Source organism: Benincasa hispida, chromosome 4, assembly GCF_009727055.1.
Source record: "Benincasa hispida cultivar B227 chromosome 4, ASM972705v1, whole genome shotgun sequence".
Lineage (NCBI taxonomy): Eukaryota > Viridiplantae > Streptophyta > Magnoliopsida > Cucurbitales > Cucurbitaceae > Benincasa > Benincasa hispida.
The window spans coordinates 69,493,554-69,516,137 of NC_052352.1; the positions used below are offsets into that span (position 1 = coordinate 69,493,554).

At 33.1% G+C, this 22,584-nt stretch overlaps 1 protein-coding gene across 4 annotated transcripts; it reads left to right on the top strand.

Moving 5' to 3' along the window:
- The first annotated feature begins 1,018 nt into the window (after nt 1-1,018).
- Nucleotides 1,019-8,583, top strand: LOC120075336 (protein PARTING DANCERS). Of its 4 annotated transcripts, none has more exons than XM_039028638.1 (9): nt 1,019-1,356; nt 2,328-2,449; nt 2,522-2,610; nt 2,688-2,783; nt 2,890-2,984; nt 3,053-3,093; nt 3,217-3,300; nt 5,602-5,750; nt 5,874-6,401. In XM_039028638.1, exons 1-8 carry the CDS (start codon nt 1,290-1,292, stop codon nt 5,722-5,724), a joined length of 717 nt encoding a protein of 238 aa, XP_038884566.1. In that variant the 5' UTR covers nt 1,019-1,289; the 3' UTR covers nt 5,725-5,750; nt 5,874-6,401. The 4 variants fall into 4 exon arrangements, with proteins under 4 accessions (XP_038884566.1, XP_038884565.1, XP_038884563.1 ...); XM_039028637.1 differs by lacking the exon at nt 5,874-6,401 and adding an exon at nt 8,242-8,583 and having other exon boundaries at nt 1,021-1,356; nt 5,575-5,750; XM_039028635.1 differs by having other exon boundaries at nt 1,023-1,356; nt 5,575-5,750.
- The last annotated feature ends 14,001 nt before the right edge of the window (nt 8,584-22,584 follow it).

The window sequence follows — 22,584 nt, forward strand, 5'->3', positions numbered from 1 at the left end:
AGGGTGTACATGGGTTGGGTTGAGGATGTTTTTTAAACCAACCCAAAAATTCAGGTCGGTTGGAATGACAACCCAAATGACCCAAATAAAGTTTTCAACCCAACCCAACACTTAAAATTCGGGTTGGGTTGGGTTGTTGAGTTATAACTTATTTTTTATTTTTAATGAAAAATATGTAAATTTATATACAACATATGACTAATAGCTAAACTCTCATAAAATTCAAATGCTAAATACCAAATATCTATGATATTTATTACAAACTTTAAATGAAGACAAATATCATAACAATTTTAAAAGAAAAATATTAAAAATTCACAAATTAAATAATATTAAACAAAGAGGAAAAATACACACATAAAATTCGGGTTGGGTTGGGTCAACCCAAATATTTTTTTAGCCAACCCACAACCCAACTCAACCTAATAAAAATGAAAAGTTCAACCCAACCCATACCAAGAATAAAACTAACTCAATCCAACTCTTACATTTTTTGGTTGGGTAGTCCGAGTTGTTCAGATTGTCGGGTTATTTGAACACCCTTAGTATCTATCAGTGGTAGAAACTGATAAAAGTATATCATTGATAAAAGTCGATAGAAATCTATCAGTGTCTATCAATGATAGAAACTGATATAAGTCTATCATTGATAGTATAGTGATATAAACTGATAAAAGTTTATCACTGATAGACACTTATAGAAATCTATTAGTATATATATATATATATATTTACTATTTCTATAAATAGTTTGAAATTTTTTCTATATGTGAAAAATTTTCATTTAAAAACAAATAATAAGTAACCAAATCCCGACAAAATCTAGCTAAATAGGTTTGAAAATTGCTGAGAGATCTACTGAATAATTGAAGCAAGCTTAGGGTTGAAGGGGCAAAATTGGAAAATTAAATAGTGAGATAAGGTCCTCCCCTTCACATTTTTGGTCACGAATCATGCAATTCAAAAATCGATCATTTTTTTCAATTAGAAATCTTGTTTTGGTCTCTAAGAAATAGCCAACAAGATCCGAGAAATAGCCTTAGACAGAGTATCGTGCTTGGGCCCAAGTACGGGATTCAAATGGACTTAGATGCAGGGCTTAAGCTTGGCCTTGGTACGGGCTTCGAAACGGACTTAGCTAGGCTTCAGCTTGGCCTAGTACTGTTACAACAACTGCAACCTCATACTCAAAATTCGTTTCACACATCATTTCGATTTTCGCGCGCCACTTCTCCTCTCTCTCACTCCCCTTTCTGCACAATTTTTTCTGCTACCACTGAGAATTGGCTATGGAGAATTCGTCACAGAGAGATGCTAATCAAATGGATGGAAATCGAGTGAAAGCAAAGAATTCTGGTACCTTGGGCTTAGCTATCTTATTTGTTTGAATTGCGTGTTATTTCTTAGAAATCTGAATATGTCTTGATCGGGTGAAACTGCTGGACTCATGAATTCATTTTAGGTAAGAACATTATGATAGTATTTCATAGATTAGAAAGCAATGCAGAACTCTCATTGTTGCTTTAGGCACGGAGATGCAATATCGTCTGCTAATCAAACAAACAACCACGGGAAACACACATAGACGAAATATGCTTTCCGATGTCCACATGAACGATTTTAGAGGATTATGCGTGTTGCAAGTCAAATTTTGTTCACTTTTTTCAGTTGTCACTGTTGCTTGATCTCTACTTTGCTTGTTTGTAGTTTCCGCAAATTCAACTATGCTAAACGAGGAAAATTATAGTTGTCTGCGCTGATTATTTATGCGAGAACAAAGATATTTCTCCTCCAGAATGTAAATTGTCTCTGCTTTGAAACTCCTAAGGAAAATTGTTAGGAAGCGTTTTGTTCTTTATGTAATTAGTCTAAGCCGGAAAAGAAGAAACCGTACAACTCTCATCGTATTAACTCTTGATCCGACTAGCATTATCACAAGAACACTCGTGATCTAATGCATTTCTTTCTCTAGACATTAGACAATTTTCTGGGAATCGCAACTTCACATCTTCGAGCTTTGGAATCTCCTGCCGCCACATAGCAGTGTTTGCGTCCTACATCTTCTTTTCTTTTTCTATTTTAAAAGTTTCGAATACGCTAAATAGTTTAAAAGAAGATCATCATGATGATTTGATTACCTTAGTAGTGGTTGTATAAAAGTGGATTTGGTGTTATCGTATCAAATTTCTATATATGATGCTTGCATGCGAAATGAATTTATACATGTAGAGCATGTATAACAAAAATCTTGTATGTACATGTTTTTAAAATCTGAGCAAGCTCAAGAATGTTGCATTGGGGTCATCTGTTTGTTTCGCAAAATGCAGGTGGTGGAGTCTGTTTGATGAGCAATGTATGGAGAGATGAGCAGCATCCATCCTTCATCAATTTCATGTCAAATTTCCTTTGCACAAACTCATTTCGCCTCAATTTTGTTCCAATTGTCCCAGTAATTTTCTCTACTTTTTCGGTATGTAAATTTCATTGACAACCATTCTGTACTCATATCAATCACTTATAGGACTTGATATTCAATTGTGGGGGTTTGTCAGTGGCTTTTGCTTTCCTGACAAGTTGGGATTGCAGCAATACGTCACCAATCTATAGCAGGTAGCTTTGTTGTTTATGCCTTTTCCTTTTTGCTGGTTTTGCCTTTTGTTTTGCTTGATTCAGTCTGATCTTGACAGAGTTCAAAAGTTGAAGAAGCAGTTTGCAAATTTCTATGTTGTAGTCGTCCTTCCAACTAAGGAGCAGAATGATTCATTTGTTCAATCCTATTTCAGGTAATTGGAGTCTGGTATCTTGAATGGTTTCTGGTTTCTTTATTATATATATACACATATATTAGAGAATTTACGTTCCTTTTCCTCCCTGCCAAATCTCGCGGAGAAATGGGATGGAGATTGGTAAGCCACCATTTGTAGCCGTTCAGGATATTGAAATGGGTTTTGAGAAGATTGTAAAGATAGCACACTCTCGTGGAGGTAGTAGCCATTTTAAATTTGGGTCGAATACTTTCCTTAATCATCTTCATAGTTATATCAAATTACAGCATGCAAGCAGCAAGATGTCATATTAAAATTGAGGACTGAGGTCAGTTGGTGTAGATTATATTCTAATTGAATTAGTAATGACAATTCAGTATCTAGTGCTCATATTGTGTTTTCTTACACGAGTTTTAATCACCGTCTCCCCCTTTTGGGGTTCTTGTTTAAGAGGAAGAGATCAGTGCAAGTCATGGATGCTTTTCGTAGAGTCATGTCTTCTGTACCAGGCCTTGATGATCATGATGCAAATTCGGTAAGTTAACCACCTCACATTCTTCATTTTCTGCATTGTTTTCTTATTTGTTCCTATCACTAAACATATATTTAGTTGGGAAAAGATGGAGTTTTATCAATGAAAACTCACACCCATCATAGTACAACTCTTTCCTCAATATATATATATAGATTCTGGGAGAAGAGAAAAAGGTAAAACAGATCAACTAAAAAGTAACCAACTACAGACTGATACACCAAGTAAATATATTTATTAGTTCCACTTCTCGTTCTATATATCTCTGATGTAGCCTAGAAGCTGTTCTTGCTTGAGTTACCACGAAAGGAAAGGCGTTTGTACCCTGCATCTTTCACTTGTACATGATACTCATCTTGATATTGGAAAAAGGAATTGATAGATGGAAGCATGAAGCTCTTCTCTCTCTTTCTAGTTTGGTTTCACTTTTTTTCCCCCTTTTTTTGGCATCACTCATCAGGACTTCATCACAATATTTTGTGACCTGATCGTCATATTCTTAATAATTTAACATCAGTTTACTTTCTGATGGGTAATAATATTTAGGCTAAATTTTAAAATATTTCCTCGAAGTCCTTTATTTTAAAAATGTGAAATGATTGAAGATACTCTTAACTTTTGTATTTTGTTTCAGAAATACTCTAAGCTTTTAAAAGTTTCAATAATATACTTTAACTAAAATAGAAAAAAAACTAAAAAAAAACACCTCAATGTTGCATTGAAACTATTAGTACTTTGTTCAAACTAATACTTATAACTTTTAAAAGTTTCAATAATACCCTTAAACATTCAACACAAAGTTAAAAAATATTTTCACCAATAGTATATAGACAAACTCATTTCAAAAAATATCGTTGGACTTTCAAAGTTGCATTAGTACCATAAACTTTTGAAAAAAGTTAGAAATTTCCATTACCGTCAGTATGGAGGAAAATCATTTATCTACACCTCATCACCTCTCTCTTCTATTTTTCTCCCATTCATTTCAATCTATGGCCTAACACTTCCCACTAGGGGACCTTAAGGCTTACATATTTAAATAAGATCGTACGTTAGTAGTTGAGTGTATATATGTCACCTGAGTCTAATACACAAAAAGCAACATTGAGAACTTGGTCATAATTTTGAGGGCAACTAGTAGGATAAAATAGAGAATATATGTTCATTACCAAATTTGTAGCCATGAAAACTTTGTTAATCCTTTTTGTAGTTCAAATTAGCTATTTATTGGGGTCAGTTAAGAAAGTTTTCCATGATTGAAAATGATATACCTTTGTCATATCTTTTTGTGTTTAGCGATATAACTTGAAATTTTAGGTTCTGTTTGGTTGTTGAGAAAAATGGTGAAAAAATTGGGTTAGTGGGAGAAAAATGAGAGAATCTATATGAAAAAAATTGACTAAACTAATGGTAAGAATATTTTAAAACTTTATTTGTTTATTCATTTTTATATATATATTTTTAAAAAAGGACAGGATACTAATGCAAATTTTGAAAGTTTAAAAGTATTTTTGAAACGAGGTACCAATCATTTATGTCCATATATTAACAGTATGGGTATTTTGAACTTCTTTTTTTTAAAAAAAGTTTAAGAGTATTATTGAAACTTTTGAAAGTTCATAGCTCTTTTCGAAACAAAGTACTACTAATTTTTATCTAAAACTTAATGACAATAGTACCTTTTAGTATTTTTAAATGTTTAAGGGTATTATGAAATTTTTTGAAAATTCAAAGGCATTTTTGAAACAAAATGCAAAGTTTGTGAGTAGTTTCTATAGTTTAGCCTTTTAAAAAATATCTCCGTTCTTTTAAAAGTTGCAATACTACCCTTGGTATTTCATAAATATTTCAAAACTACAAAAATATGTTAGAATGTTGAACTAAAATTGGGACTTGAAACAATGTGTGAGGATAATGACTTAAAACAATGTGACAATCACAACTTTTGTTCCTTGTTACAAAGACAAAATTCTAAGTCTTAATTTTCATCCAATATTGTAGCCGAATTCAAATGGAAGATTGGAAGGGTAGTTTTGAATTGTTATCAAAGGGTTGTTTTCCCCTCAACATTTCTGCGATAAATGATAATCACATTCCCTATAAGTTTCAGCAAGATCGTAGCAGTGGCAAAGGGCTTAGAGATGAAAATATTGGCTCTTTTTAGTCAAACATGTAATGTGCCGAATAGGTGGAAATATATATATATATATTTTATATTTTGTGGATGTAAGGTTTTTCTATTTGGACATTCTTATTTCGATGACCTGTACTGTTCAGCTAAATCAAGCTATTGGTTCAATTGAGGCAATCGCCAAAGCATCGAAGGAGTACATTTTGGAGAACACAGATCTGTCAGTGGAGAAAGCAGAGAGAATTAGGAGCTTTTTCAGGGATCCGAAGTTGTACCTCAGTCCCAAAATAAATTGATATTCCACGGAAGAAAGAGTTTCGAGGTGAGTTCAGTCATATTTTTAACATTGCTTTTGCTGCTACGCCCACCCCTCACCTCACCCTGGAAATTCATACTTTAGATTTGATTAGACGGGTAAAACCTGAAAATTTAAAATTTTAAACAGTGGAGCCTGGTAAACGTTTCTGCAGACACGCACCCAAAAGGAAAAGGAAAAGCCAAGGAAAATAGAAGAATATCAAATAGAAGTAGAAAAAAAGTTGGTTGGGGATGTGAGTGCAATAAAACTCTATAAGCAAGTGGAAATTGAAGAGAATAGCAGTTCCCAAGTGTTAAAACCGGGCGAGAGATGGAGAAAGAATCTACCTATTCGAGTTTGACTCGGTTTAAACTGTTGACCCATTCAGATTTTGAATATATAAATATTCACGCCAAATTATAAAATGCTTTGCTAGCTATTGCCTGTGCGGCCTGTCGTTTGTTTAGATTGAGTCTCATTCCATTTTGAGTAGGCCAAAGCCAAGCCACATAATATATTGCCGTAACGGATTGGATTTTTCTTATTAACATGGATGGATGGAGTCAACCCATGTGATCAAATTGGGGTTAGGTTCTACGGGTAGCTATTTTATTAGTATGTTTCTAAATGTACAATTTTGATATTATTATTATTATTACAGAATAGTTCAACCAAGATATATACCTTTAGTCATTAGAGTTATTTGTTAGGTTGGCACAAACTTTCTAGTTTTTGTATCATTATTTTTCTTTTGAAATAATTTTAAATTCTTTTTTTTATCTAATTATTTTATTTTGGTTCATAATCTTTGAAATGTTCTATATTGGTTACGAATTTTGCGTAGTGTCTCAGAGCTTATCCTTAAATTTCAGATTTTATTTATGTTTTTAAAACTAGACAATTTGTAATTTTGAAAACTTGTTTGGGTAGACATATAACCATTAGGGGGTGTTTGGGAGCATACTTGGTTATAATAGTTAGTAATCATTATAATATGTGAAATTATAATAGTAATCGTTTGTATTTGGGTGAAAACTATTTTAGTTTGGATTGTAAATTATTTCGTCTGAGTAGTGTATGTGTTTGGGTTGTTGATCGTTAACATGACATTTCTTTTTCCTTTTTGTATTAGCATTGGTATCTTAAAATTCATATTTTCTAAATAGAAATAAAAATATTTGTTTCACCAATTTTAAAAAACGTGTTAGATTTTAATCTACGTTATTCTTTGTCTATTTGGTCATTTTGGAGATGTACCAATACTCTTAAATTTACACAAAAATCTATTTCCAGGAGTGATAGTTGTCAAGTATAAGACACCATCATAAAGACACATAAAATATTGTCAACTTAGATACATGATTTCGGAAACAATGATAGTAGCTTATCATTTAAAAGTCTTCCAGAAGGGTTAATTAGAGGAGTTTACAAAACTAAAATAGTTTATTGTACTATATAAAATGAATTAAAATATACAAATTATTGTAAAAGATTCTTAGAGGGTTTCTTAACTTTATGAATGGCTTTTTAGGTATACCCAGTTTTCTTGCTTTAAACTTTGATTTAGACCATTCTTAAAAAAAAATGATGAGACCTATAAACCAAGTTATATATTAAGGCATATTTAGATTGATTAGGAAAAAAATATTTTTTAAAGTCATTTTCATTTAAATATTTCTATAAAAATCGATTAAAATAAAAACACTAATGTCTTTGGTTCGTTATGTTTTCTCAAAAATATTTTTATACCAAGTATTTTTTTACTATACAACCAAAGTATTTCTATTAATGTTAAATTACTCAAAGTCGTTGGAGCAAGTTGTTGGAGATGGTAGTCATTGAAATTGGGTGTTAGAAGTGGTATTCGTTGGAGTTGGCTGTCGAAATAATCATCGAAGTTGGTTGTCACTGTATGGAGTCCTTGAAAATATTGGAGGGAGAGAAGGTTCCTTATTTTACCCATTGAGTTGTAATTAATGGGGAAAATTAAAATAATATTGTTGTTTTAAAATAATTTATAAAAATATTCTTTTTTTCAAACTATTTATAAAAATATGGTTGTTTTTTTTAATGCTTCAAGTCTTCAAAATTCGACCTTCACTTTTCTTTTCTTTTTTTTTCTTTTTTTTTTTTATTTTCCATTTTATAAATATGGTTGTTTTTTTTTATGTGTCGAGTCTTCAAAATTCGACCAATCTAGGTCGAATTTTGAAGATTCGACCTTCACTTCTCTTTCTCTTTTTTTTTTTTTTTAAAAAAATTTTCCATTTTATAAAAAAAATTTCAAATTTTTTTTATTATTTTATTTAACTTAACTCTAAAAATAACAAATTAAAAAAATTATCTCATAAAAATAAAGAAGTGTAAATTAAAATATCTTATTTATATAAAAATAATTACAAAAATCAATGTGTCCCACAAGGTGGACGTCGTCGATTTCGAGCTAGTTGTTTTCGTTGACTTCGAACTTGAGGTTGCTCTGGTCTTTCTTGATATTGTTCTAGTACCTCTGTAGGTGCTTCATAATATAAATATTCATTATGCTCTCCACACCTCGACCATATCCATGCACGTATGAAGACGAAGGACCAACTTCTGAGTCATAATGTCCTGAACCAAATGCTGGCATCATCATCATCGGGCTAACATAATCAGTTTGACTATGCGTTTGCATCACAGGGGCAACTTTTCCACATTATGAGCAACCTCATCAAACTCATCCTCTTCCCGAACAAATCCTTTACGTCTAGGAGTTGGTGGAGGAACAATAGGTATATTGTACATATAATGTGTCTCCTCCATATAGCTTTGATTGTCACTACATATAGTAAGAACCTAGTTCAAATCATTTGTAACATCACAGAGTCTACTGTTGTTCGATTTATGCGAATTATAAAACAATTAGATAATATTAAAATAAATTTAAATTAAAAATAATTAGATAATATTCATTCATTTACTAGATGACCCACAGCTGCTCCCGGACGAGTGACGTAGCGCCTTGTGATATTATTATACCAATGAATGTAGTCTTGAGTGACATCCTTGTCAAACTATTTATAAACCTTGCACGATCGTGCCATCACACTACCAAATGTGCAACTTTTTTAGACCAATCTACAATCTTTAAGTCGATATCATGTAGTAGGGGTTCACCATTACAAGGTGATGAGACATCCTACTGAAAACTGAGTTGTCTCATCACCCTATTAGGAAGATGTCATTCACCAATATGAAAACAATGAGAGGACTCATCGTCTGCCATATGTTTTGAACATTTGTACAGAAATGGGGCAAAGTATGCATAATAATTTTGTACGACAAAATATTATATTGGAGAACATTAAAGACAAATAGAATAAAAATGTGTATAAAATAATTAATTTGGTTCAATGTTAATGTACCTGATCAGGTTGAAGCAGATGTATCTGTACTGGCTGACTATATGTGTGGTTGTCCTAGTCACAAAATTTGTTTCTTCACCTAAATTTTAAATTAACTAGATCAGTGATATAAAAATTAAATTGAATTAAAATAACATACCGAGAACCGTAGGCTCGTCTAGCTAACTGAGCGTCATTGACGTAATGTAGCCGTGGAGCCATTGTTGGAAATCGCTCTCAAGCCCATAGTTGCAAAAGTATGAGAGACCCAACTATCTTATAAACCTCAGGTCTTGTTGCTTTGCATAGTTGTCTATACAATCATGCCAAACATGCTCTACCCCACAAATACTATCCTGCATTATAGAGGTTAGCTAATAGTGGTAGGAACATCAAGTAAACAAAATGACCGCATCGCATCATAGAGGTTAGCTAATAGTGGTAGGAACATCAAGTAAACAAAATGACTTGATTTGTCGGAAAACAGACTTTCACCCATCATTTGTAGTATATATGCTCGCTCATATCTTATGACGGTTTCCTTGTCTGCATGAGGGGTGGTCGTTTAAACTGCAAAAATCGAACTGTTTCCAAGACCAAACTGAAAACTCAATGAAACCGAAAAATGTGATTCGACCCGGTTTGAAGAAATTTTGAAAATTCGGTTCGGTTTGGTTTTATTTTCGAAAACCGAATTTGAAATCGGACCAAACCATTTTTAATTAATATATATTTAAAAAAAGAGCAAAATCGTATTTAAAACCGAACCGTTTTTAATTTAAAGAACAAAACCGAATTTAAAACTGAACCATTTTTTAATTAAAAAAAATATATCATGAATTTTTTGAAAATGTTAAAATCGAACCGGTTTGGTTTCACATATTAAAAAATTCGGTTCGGTTCGGTTTGACCACCAAATCGAATCGTTTCCACCCGTACATTATCTACGAGCTCACGGAATTATATTCCTAACCATATCAAACTTAATCTTGATCCTTTAATTTTGTTGACATGTGGGGTCACACCGAGGTACAGTTAACAAACTTGTGGCCAGTCATTGTACATCACTCCGGTAACCAGCTCACCGTCAACAGGTAACCCAACAACACTTCTATGTCTTGTAAAGTGATAGTGCATTCTCCAACAGACATATGAAATGTATGTGTCGCAGGCCTTCATCTCTTGACTCCTGAATAAATCCCAATCTAGCAACCTCATAGAATCTAGATGTGTTGAGTAGCGATAGTATTTGAGGGTGGAGTAGGATAGTGCGCTGAAGAACTGTCTCTCGATGCCTGCAAGATATTTCTCCAATAGTACGATCTTGCCATACAATAAATGATCTAGGTCCTGGGTTTAAAGCCATGATCGGAAAGAAAAAAAATATTTATTTCTCAATTAAAAGAATAATGTACAACTTAATTAACTAAATTAAATATACATGATGAAAAAAAATTATCCATTTCTCAATTAAATAATGTACAACTTAATTAAAAGAATAATATACAACTTTATAAATTATAATAAAAAAATTGAATATACAATAAATTGAATATATAATAAAAAAATATTTATTTCTCAATCCCTAACTATCTGGAGCTAACGAAGGACACATCCTTCGATTATGGCCTAACTATTACAAAATCGACATCGTTGTCGAGTGATTGATTATGTCTAATCCATTTCGTTATGATAACGTGAACTTTTTGGTCTACCAAGTTTTCTCAATAATGATGGATGTAAGACGAGCATATTAATGTGCATGATTCAGTAATCTTCATACGGTACAGGTTGAAATTGAGGAGAGTAACATTCAGCATACGTTGATAATTTATAGTAGTCCTCGATAAAGTCTTCGTAGTTCATTTTAAAATGTGAACAAACGACCATAAAATGCGAGCATGGAATGTCGAACGCTTGTCACTTGTTACATGAACAGTACCGCTCGGACCTGTTTAGCCTCGATATTTAAACATTTCCTCCTTTGGCATTGAGACTATGACGTCCGGTCTTCACATGAAACACACATTCATACCGATCGTATGATTGCACTTCATGTTTACTAGATCTTGTAGCCCATTTATTTATTTTCTCGTGTGTGTACCTGAATTTTTACTCCACTTAGTATTATAAAATATGCTTGAAACAAACTGTTAGTAATATATATATATAAATATTTATAGGCAACATTCGAGCTCCTCTGAGGCGCCATTTATGTACTCTAATAGATTTGTCGTCATCCACCTATATCTGAACCCTCCATCATATGCTTGAGTCTATTGCTCTAAACCAATGTTGTCAAAAAAACTCAGACAACTCCGATTTATTCCTCTGATATCTTTAATTGCTTTATTGAACTTCCGAATTTGAAACTGACACCCGACACGATAAACATAATTTTTCAATGTATTAAATTTGTACTTTTTATTAAAGTTGTTGATGATATGTCATAAGCAGAAACGATGGTGACATTTTGGTCTCATCCAACCATTTGTTGGATTGTTCACTGTTACGATTATGCCAGCATGTCGATCTAAAATTAAACACACCTCTTCGTGTGTTACAATTTCTCTAAGTGTTTTAGGAACCATCTCCATGAGTCTGCGGACTCTTCATCAAGAACGATAAATGCAAGTGGAAGAAGATGCCCGCTCGAGTCAACTGATGTAGCAATAAACAATTTTTCTCGATATTTGCCATAAAGTGTGTACCATCTATCTAAATTAGGCCGGCATTTATTAAAAGCTTCTATACAAGGTAAGCGTTTCTTTCACTCTCCACCCTACACGTGTTCCAGGAATGATCTGCTTAACCATATACAACCACCTGGGTAACAATTTGTAAGACTCATCCCAATCACTGAACACTTTAGTAACGCTTTTCTTTTGCCCTCTCATACCCTATGGTAAGAAACATGATATCCAAACTTTGATTTGATGTCGGACTGCAGTTGTGCCATGCTGATAGATGGTTTTTCTTCATCATAGAACTCTAGTGCAATCATTAATGAATCCAATTGCACATGACTTTGACTCAGTTCTGAATAAAAACATGTATGCTACTCATCGTACTTAGTGATCTTGAACAAGCCATGCGATTTTTTCTTTATTGCACGAAGTCTTCACTTGCAACCTTCCTCCCACTTCTTACACCGAATTGTCCAAATCGTTGGTGTCGATTCCACAACCTCATATGGTGCGTGACATTTAATAGCAAAACATTTGACCGCGTGTTGTAGTATTTCTTTGTCTTGACAAATCATCCCTTTATACAACCGAGTATTGTCAACGTCCACGGGGCTACAATTGGATCATGTTCTCGAATGCTATCCAGTACATTCATATCCAAATCGTTGAATGTATCTGAAGGTAACTCATGTTCACGACCATCGAAATCTGACTCTTCAAATTCATCATTTCTGAAATCTCTATACTGGTTGTTAGCCGCCATATCTTCATTATCACATGACGATGCAATTGACTCCGGATCAAGATCAATACATTTAGTTGGATCTTCAAACAACTAAATGGTGCATTCAAATTTATATCCAACCCTATCCTATTTACATTTACATACAAATGCACTAAATTCGACAGTGGCATCGCGATCGAGAATATCAAGTTCATAGCTTGTGGATTCGGAATAGGGAATGACATAAACCTATTTGATCCTTATGGTTCTAGATTAGGATGTCTATATTTTATTTCTAACTGATTTGTTCCCATATCTACACAAAATGTCATCTCAACTATTTCAATGAATTGTTCAAATACAATTCCACTGTTCACATTTATGTTAAAACCCCCAACTTGGTGTTTGGTCATAGTCAACCCCATCAATACCATCAATCATATTATCATTTGTAAACAACATAAATCCCAAGAATTTATCCTACATTTTCTATATAAAAAAAAAGACAAACAATACATTACTAATTGTTCTACTAATTATCAAATTTAAAACAAAAACAAACCACAATAAAAATCACAATAAGAAATATATATAACAAATAGAAGAAATATATTTAAAAAATCATAATAAAAATCCCAATAAGGTAAACTTTTTAAAACTATTTTTAAACATAACAACAAATTAAACTTTTTATAACCATTTTTAAACATAACAATAAATTAAACTTTTTCAAACTATTTTAAACTATATTTTCAAAGTTAATACGAAAAAAATCAAATATCATAAGAAATATATTTAAAAAAGTCACAATAATTTTGTATTAAATTAAAAATATTAAAGCATAAACATCAACTTTTTAAACATAACAATAAACTATACCTAAATACAAACAAAAATAAAAAAAATATAAATAAGATTAACATGTTAGTATAACATAATATAAATAAGATTAACACTAATAACAATCAGAATAACACTAGTAGAGAAAGAACTACTAACATCAACATGTAAATATTATTGAATTCAACAACTACTAAAAAATTAATATGATAGATCTACTAAATATGAAAAAACTAGTAATAAATAAATAGTAAACTCAATTTAATAGTGGTTTTACTTTTTTTCCCAAAGTGACAATGGTCTCTCTTTTCTTTGTTATCCGGCAACAAAAACTATGAAAAAAATAAAATATTATGAGAATATGGATCTACAACAAAAACTATGAAACAAACAAAATATTATGAGAATATATGATTTTTTTTTTGTTAACGTTACATTTTTTGTTCTTTGTTTCCCAAACAACAACAAAAACTATAAAAAAAATATAATAGTATGAAAATAAGAACAAAATTTATAGTTATTTAAAAAAATTAAATTTTGTATAGTAAAGGTACAAACCTCACAATTTAATAGACGAATGTGGGAGAAGAAGAAGATTTGCCAATGAAGAAATGAATAAGGCAGAATCAAATTTGTAAGAGTTTTAATTAGGTTCGAAGAAGGCAGAATGAGAGAATGAAGGTAGAATGAGAGAATGAAGGTTGAAGGCAGTGAGAATGAGAGAATGAAGGTAGTGAGAAAATGTAAGAAAATGATAGGAGAGGAGGGGGGTTATAAGGTTAAAGGTTGAGTTTTGAAAACTCGACCCACAAGCGTTCGACGTTGGAAAAATTAAATGGATGGGACAGGACGAGACACTAACATGCTGCAGAGATTCAGATTCGTTTTAAAGGAGGTCGAGGGTTCAACTCACTCAGACGCACGTGTGACCGATTTAATTTTTTTTAAATGCGGTGTACGGGGTTAATACTAAGCGATCATTTAGGTTTTAAGAAGGAGATCGTGTAGTGAGGAAAGAAAGCTCTCGAGAGTGGGAGTTCGGAAGAAGCTGTCGTGGAGAAGCCATCGCAGCATGCCGTTCATCGTCTTTTTCCACAAGGCGATCGTGTAGACGATTGTATAGTAAAAGTTAGGCGATCGTATAGGTTTTGAGAAGGCGATCGTGTAATAGCAATAGCAATAGCTAAGCGATCTTGTAGGAGTTTGTGGGTGATCATAGAGGATTTAGTAAACGATCGTTTAGTCATACTGAGCGATCGTGGAGAGATTGTAAACAATCGTTTAGCGTCTGGTAAGCAACCGATTAATCTTGTTTGATTCCTATTGTTTAATAAAGAAGTTGTTCATCATTCACTTGTTCTTTCTGGAAGTTTGCACATATTGTTACGTTAATAAAGAATTCAAGAATTAGTGTCCTAATACTAAGCGATCGCTTAGGTTTTGAGAAGGCGATCGTGTAGTGAGGAAAGAGAGCTCTCGAGAGTGGGAGTTCGGAAGAAGCTGTCGTGGAGAAGCCATCGCAGTGTGCCACTCATCTTCTACTTCCACTAGGCGATTGTGTAGTAAAGCTCAACGATTGTGTAGCACTTGGTACACGATCGCATAGTAAAAGTTAGGCGATCGTATAGGTTCTGAGAAGGCGATCGTGTAATAGTAATAGTTAAGTGATCGTGTAGGAGTTTGTGGACGATCGCAGAGGATTTAGTAAGCGATCATTTAGTCATATTGAGCGATCATTGAGAGATTGTAAACGATAATTTAGTGTCTGACAAGCGACCGATTAATCTTGTTTGATTCCTATCGTCTAATAAAGAAGTTGTTCATCGTTCACTTGTTCTTTCCAGAAGTTTGAACCTATTGTTACGTTAATAAAAAATTACTAAACGATCGCATAGTAATTTACTAAACGATTGTGTGCGATCGTGTATAATTACTAAATGATCGTGGATTGACTAAGCGATTGTGTGCGATCGTGTATAATTACTAAACAATCGCATCGTTTACTAAGCGATTGTGTGCGATTAATGCAACGGAAAGAAACTAGATAAAATATTCCCAAATGACCGGTTGAACCCTTGACCTCTTCTTTAATTTCCTTTAGGTTTTCCTTTATGTCAAGGATCAAACCCTCGACCTCTTCTTTAATTTTCGATAGATCGAGGGTCTCTTCTTCAAGTTTTGTCATCTTCTTTAATTTCCTTTAAGTCGAGAGTCAAACCCCCGACCTCTTCTTTATTTTTCGACAGGTCGAGGGTTGAACCCTCGAAAAAATATTTTACACAATATCCCCACCCTCGAAAACTCCAAAACAACCATAAATTTGTAAATAGTTTTAGAACCACTATATTTTCCTAATCACAATATTAAAAAGAAAAAACTCGGGAGTTATTGTAGCAAAACATAGAATTAAAATGACTCTTAGCAAAACATAGAATTAAAATGACTCTTACCTCCATTTTCTTAACACGTGTTTCAAACTCTTAAAACCCATTTCAAATGGAACGTCAAGCAACCCCTCAAAATTATGAATTTTACCTTTTATATTAACTATTTTAGTGGAATACATTAAAAATACCGAGTTAATAACTAAATTGAAAATTCCCTAAACAATTGGTGATTATTTGTGATGATAAAATATTGTGAAAATATCTATGCGTTACTTACTACGTTAATTAATGCATAGATCTCATCTGATATTTGTCCCGTTCTATAATCTCACGGTTTTGTGTCTTCACTTCACCTCTCCCAATAGCAGTTTGTACCTATTTTGTTGAGTCTATGCTAGTTTGAAATTTATGGTCGCCTATAAATTCGCGCTAATCAAATAAAATTTATAAATCATCGAACGAACGATTTATACTAACGACTAGTACAAACGATAAATCCAAAGTCGAACCATAGAGAAACGCGAAAGATTAGTTATTCGAAGTTCATTTTTAGTTAAAGTGGTAAGATGGGTGTAGGGGGAGGGTTGGTGTGGATTGGAATAGAAAATTTATAAATAGCAATAAAATGCAAATAAAGTAAAAGATAAACATGCAAATAAAGGAAATGAAGTAGCTTAAGGGAATTAGAATTGTTCAATATAATTTCGATCGTCGAAATGCCTAATGCAATGTTAGTTTCTTAGTTATGCCTAGCCCAATCGATTGGACATCCAACCAATGGTCCTAATTATCTAATTAGCTAAACATGCTTAAATGAACCCATATTAAACATGATTACCCAACTGCATTAAGTTCTAGAGCTTACGCTAGGATGAATGTTTAATTTCAACCGTCTAATTAAACACTAACTACGGTTTTCTCTAGATTGATAGGAACAATGCCATTCATTTTAGACAACAAATTTTAAGCCTAACTAACCTATTGCTTCTTATGGACTCAATAACAATCTCATGTCACATATTGTTAGATAATCTTAAGCATTCAACCACAAATCCTCAAGTAGTTGGTCAAACAATCAAGAGAAAATATTGAAGGAAATCATAAACGAGAATTTCCATGAGCAACGGAAGAGATCGTTCCAAATTCCATTTAGATTGAATACAACCAATTACAGTCTAACCGGAAACTAACAGATTATGCATATATAGAAATTATAGCATGCTTCAATAGAATTCAAGGGATAGAGTATGCGTACCTTTGAAAAACCATTCTTCAAGGATCCCTCGATCAGTGTCCAAGCGTCCAATAATAGCACTCGAATGCAACGAACAAAATTCCAACAGCATGAATGTCTTGATGCTCTTCGAACCCAATCGAGTCCAACTCGATTCACGACCTGGGTAAGAACACCACCATAAGTATCTTAGGAGAACGAGGAAATACATGTTCGTGTATGGTACTAAGGATTTGATCCTTACTGGATACACTGACTCTGATTTTCAAACTGATAAAGATGCTAGAAAGTCTACATCTGAATCAGTGTTCACTCTTAATGGAGGAGTAATGTGGAGAAGTATAAAGCAAAACTGTATTGCAGACTCCACAATGGAAGTTGAATACGTAGCTGCTTGTGAAGCAGCAAAAGAAGCAGTATGGTTGAGGAAATTCTTGACAGATTTGGAAGTAGTTCCAAATATGCATCTGCCTATCATCCTATATTGTGATAATAGTGGTGCAGTTGCAAAATCAAGAGAACCAAGAAGCCACAAGCGCGGCAAGCATATTGAGCGCAAATACCATATGATCCGGGACATTGTACATCGTGGAGACGTTGTAGTGACCCAGATATCTTCTGAGCAAAACATTGCTGATTCTTTTACAAAGACCCTCATGGCTAAAGTGTTTGAAGGTCACCTACAGAGTCTAGGTCTACGAAGTTTGTAAACTAGGATAAGTGGGAGAATTTTTGGATATTTTCCCTAGTTTATTGTATTCATATGTTTATTGTACTCATATATTTCTCACTTAAATTCAACATTGTGATACTCCACTAGGAGTTTTAGTCCAAGTGGAAGTTTGTTGGATTTTATGTCCTAAAGCTCGTAGTTTGTAAATTAAAATATATTCTGTTTTGTTTTTCGATAAATTTGTTATTGAAATTGTAATCTTGAATCCAATAAACTAAGGTCCTGAGGCTATTTAATGTAGTTTGAACTTTATGTAGTGACATAAAGGTGGATCAAGTTCAAATATATACCCAAAATGGTCTATAGTATATGAATAAAGTTGAACGCCTTATTCTGAGGACACTATGGATGCGGCCCACTTTGTAGTTAGTACAAAAGATGTGATCCTGAATCGTTCATATAGAGATATGTGAGTGGGGGCATCCTATGTAAAGAGTTTACATAAGACTGAACCATGAAATAGTCACTTTTTACGTTCTAAATACCGTTTTATGTATAAACCTGACTATTTTGTTAATTGATGACCTAGATAACTTAATCTTAATCCTGAGCTAACTATGAACTCCTGTTCACTCAGAATTATCCTTAGATCTGCATAGGTGAGGGTAGCTCAATATCGCTGGCCCAATAACCCTCCCATTTCAGGGGTAAGATCGGGTGGATAACTGAGAACATAGGATGCAAGATGGAATTCACTCCTACCCGTTATAGGGACAGTAGATAGGTTGTTCCTTTTAGTACTGAATCCAGGTCTTAAACAAAGGGCCCCACCCTCTCCTTGGTTCGAGAGGGATTCAGTTTATAGGTTAGACCTTAAACCAATTGTTCTTTAGAGGATCAGTGAAACTTAAGGAACAAGATGTAGTGTTGGGGGTAAAACGATTTTTATGATCCAGTCGAGATTATGAAAAACCTGTGAAGGATTAACTTACTAATCATAGTTATATCAAATGGACACAAATAGATCTATAGTGAGGGGAGTGCAACTATGGGACTTGTGGAATGACCCGTTAGTTAACGAATGTTGATTAGCTCCATCTAAAGAGTTTAGCTAGCTAATCTCGGATTGTTGGAGCCCATGATCTATAGGTCCATTAGGTTCCCCTACTAGCTCATATGGAATAAACTTAGAACAGTATGATAGAATAATTCGAATTGTTCGAATTAGGTAGAGAGAGAGAAACCGACAAGTATATGTGATATAGTGGTTGGATTTTTCAGCTTAGAAATACAGCTTTAATATTTAAATGTGATTTAAATATCAAGAATATGAATATGTTTATATTCGGAAGCTCGGAAATAATGGAAATGGTCAAAGTTGTAAAAAGTCAAAGAGTTGTTTTTTGACTTTGAAAAGTCAAACTTTGACCGACCTTATATTCAAATGTGATTTGAATTTTGAAAAAATGAATGTGGATTCATGCTCGAGAGATCAAAATTAGTCAACACGGATAAAATCATAAAAAGTCAAAATGTTAACTTTTTGGTCAAAGTTTGACTTTGACCAAATGACTATTTTGCCCTTTGACTATAGTTAGTGGGAAAATCCAAACTTTTGTTGGATAATTCCACTAACAAAATAGTGAGCTAGGTGTTGGCTTATAGTGGAGACATTAAGCCCACTAAGTAAGTGGATTCTAGGTGTTGGATTTTTTGTGAAGTTTTTTCATGCAATTGTTGCATGCCTTTTTTCTATAAATTGGGTTTTTCAATTTAGTTAAAAGACTTTTGCCATTTTGAAAATTAGTTTTTTGATATTTGGGCTGGAAAATTACAACTTTTTGAAAAAAAAGGAAACACCCAAACCTACTAAAAAATTCTATTCCTTATTTTCATCTATTTTCTCTCTCTCGGTTCACTTCATCCACCGGGTCCTACAACTCGGTTCTGAGTCCAGATGATAGTAGGTCAATTCTAGTGGTGGTCCAAATGAGTTCGGGTCGAGATTCAACGAGGAGAAGCGACTTTCGGGAGCTTCAAAGGTAGCATCTCTACAATTTTAATTCACTGTTTTTCCTTCAATTGCATGTTATTTTCCTTTAATTTAGAAGCAATTAGAGTGTAATGAGGTCCCAATTCCGCTGCGTATGTCTCGTATTCCATCAAGTGTTACCTTGGTATTCTCGATGTGAGAATCCAAAAGTTGTAGGCTCTATATGATCTTGGCTTGAGGAAGAGAGGAGGTATGCGATCGAGTAGACGAACGAGTAAGTGGGAGACATGACATTGTCTATCACATAGACGATGTACTCGATCGTTTAGTAAATGAAATCTATCGCATAGACTTTGCTACTCGATCATGTAGCAACGATCAGCTGAATGACTATCGTATAGTCGACTGTAGACGATCGTTTAGTCTCTGTTAATGCTATCGCTTAGTAAAACTCTTTTACTTGATAGCCTTTTCCGTGAGTACTTTCCGAATGAGGCAACTACTAAATTTAGGAAAACAATTTTTCTTTTATCTCACGGTTACTGTAAAACTTCCAATAACCTCCCACTCAATCATTTATTAGAGAAAAAGAATTAATTATCATATAATTAATATATTATAAATAAATATGATAATCAACTTATCATATTATATTTATAACCTATAGTTTTAATATTTCATCATATGAAACATATAAACCATAGCTATTTTTCTATTTTATGGTACTTAATATAAATCATATTTATATTAATTCCTCCAAATAATGTATCTCATCCATCACACCAATTATATCATATATAATTGAATTTCCTCTAGTAAATTTGAACACTTCAAATCAACCCCAAAATCTGATTCTCAACTTGAACCCATTGAGCTACCAAGGGGACCTTATGAACCTGTAGCTTGAATCTCCAACAGTATGTAAATAACTGACTAAACTCTTTAGTCATGAGATCCACAATCCGTTAACTGTCGGGTACTCCAATAAAGACCGACAACTGCACTCTTCTCAATATAGATATATTTCTGTGTCCATATTAACCAATCAACAGTGCGATAACCCTTCACAAATTGCTTGTAAGTACAATTGGGCCAATTTACCGTTTTGCCCCTATAGTTACATCTAACTCTTTAACTACCACTGATTCCTCTAATGAACAATAAGTCATAGTCTTACTATGACTGAGTCCTCTCTTCTAAAGAGAGGGTGTGGCCACTATGTTCAAGACCTGGAATCAACCCTTAAGGGAGCAATTTATCTACTTACCCATGTTTTGGGGAAGGAGTGAATTCCGTCTTGTGTAATTGAGTTCCCAACTTCCCAATCAGAAAAATTCCCAAAAACGTAGGCTTGTTGAGTTGGTAATCTAGTCACTCTCTCACCCATACTAATCAAAAGATCGCCTTCATAGGCAGGAGTTCTCAAAACACTTAGGATTAAGGTCATGTCATCTATGGTCGTTTTAGTGATATGTAAGTCTCAATTATCAACGACGTTACATAAAGAGACTAATCATCTCGTGGTCCGGTCTTATACAAACTCTTGTATAGGACACCTCCGCTCGTATGTCTCCACATGAATGGTCAGGATCAGACCATTTGTAGCACATTACAATACTTGTAACTATCTACAAAGCGGGCCGTGTTCGTAGTGTCACCAGGATAAGGTATCCCTCCTTTATCCTTATACTACAGACCATTTAGGTTATTACTTAAGGCATGTATGTCTCACATACATGCTTAAGTTACATGAAATAGCCACAGATCTTAGTTTATTGGATATGAATAAATGCAAATAAAATAACTCTTATTTTATTTATAACAATGTGTACAAACTGTTTATAAAGTATAACAATGTGTCCATTGCTGGCCATTGGTCATTGCCACTGAGTCATCACTTTACATTGCTAGATTTTTAGAGTTCGATAGGTTCTGGTGAGTTGATGAGATTTCGTTGGGTTGTTTCTGATCTACTGGTATGTGGTTAGTTTAATTGAGTTAAGTGTGTCTATGGCAGGTTGGTCTAATTTCAATTTTCTCACGCCGCCTTGATCATAGATTTTATTTTATTTTATTATTTTAGAGCTTTATTTAATGAAAAAGTTTTATTTATTTTATTGGATTTTTTCTTCTAGAAATATGTTTTCAAGCTTATGCATGTAGTGGCGTCTTTGAAGTATATTAAAAAGTTGGGTTGCTACAGTTAACCTATATATTTAGTTGTTTATTATTGGTTAAATTCTGTTTTAGTCAACATTTATTTTTACTTTGTTCTGCTGTTTTTATTTTTAAAATAATTATATTTGTTCCCTAGAGTTTCCAAAAAAATTATGTTTCGTTGTTGATTTTATGTAATTCATTTTGAAAAGAAAGAAAGAAAGGAGTGTGAATTTAATCCATAGAAATTTTACTTACATTTTTCAAGCTATCATCCACCATAATTTATGTTTGTGGTTGAACTAAAAAAAATACAAAAGAAAATGCACATCTAGTTTGGTTATTTATAATCTATATAGAAAAAATAATAATATTTGGATGCATCCCATCTCTATATTTTAATCTCTCATTATTTATATAAAAAAAAATTAAAATATATATTTTTAAAAAATATTTTGTCACGTGTCACATTATGATAAAATAATTAATTTGGTGGGATAGATGTTTTTCAAGATGCATCTTAATATTTGTGTATAAAAAGTTGGAGTGAATATATTTGAAGTATTAAATCCAGCAGATGAATTATAAAAGACAGGCCATATTAATGTGGGCTTTGAGTTCCATCAGTTAAACAAAACCAAGTCAACTCAATAGAAAAAGAATAGAATCCCGATTTGAATGGGCATAGCGCACCGATTAATTACCAATGTAAATGAAATCAAGGGATTTATAAAATATTGTTCTTTTTTTTTAAAAAAAAAAAAAAGAAAAAAGAAAAAA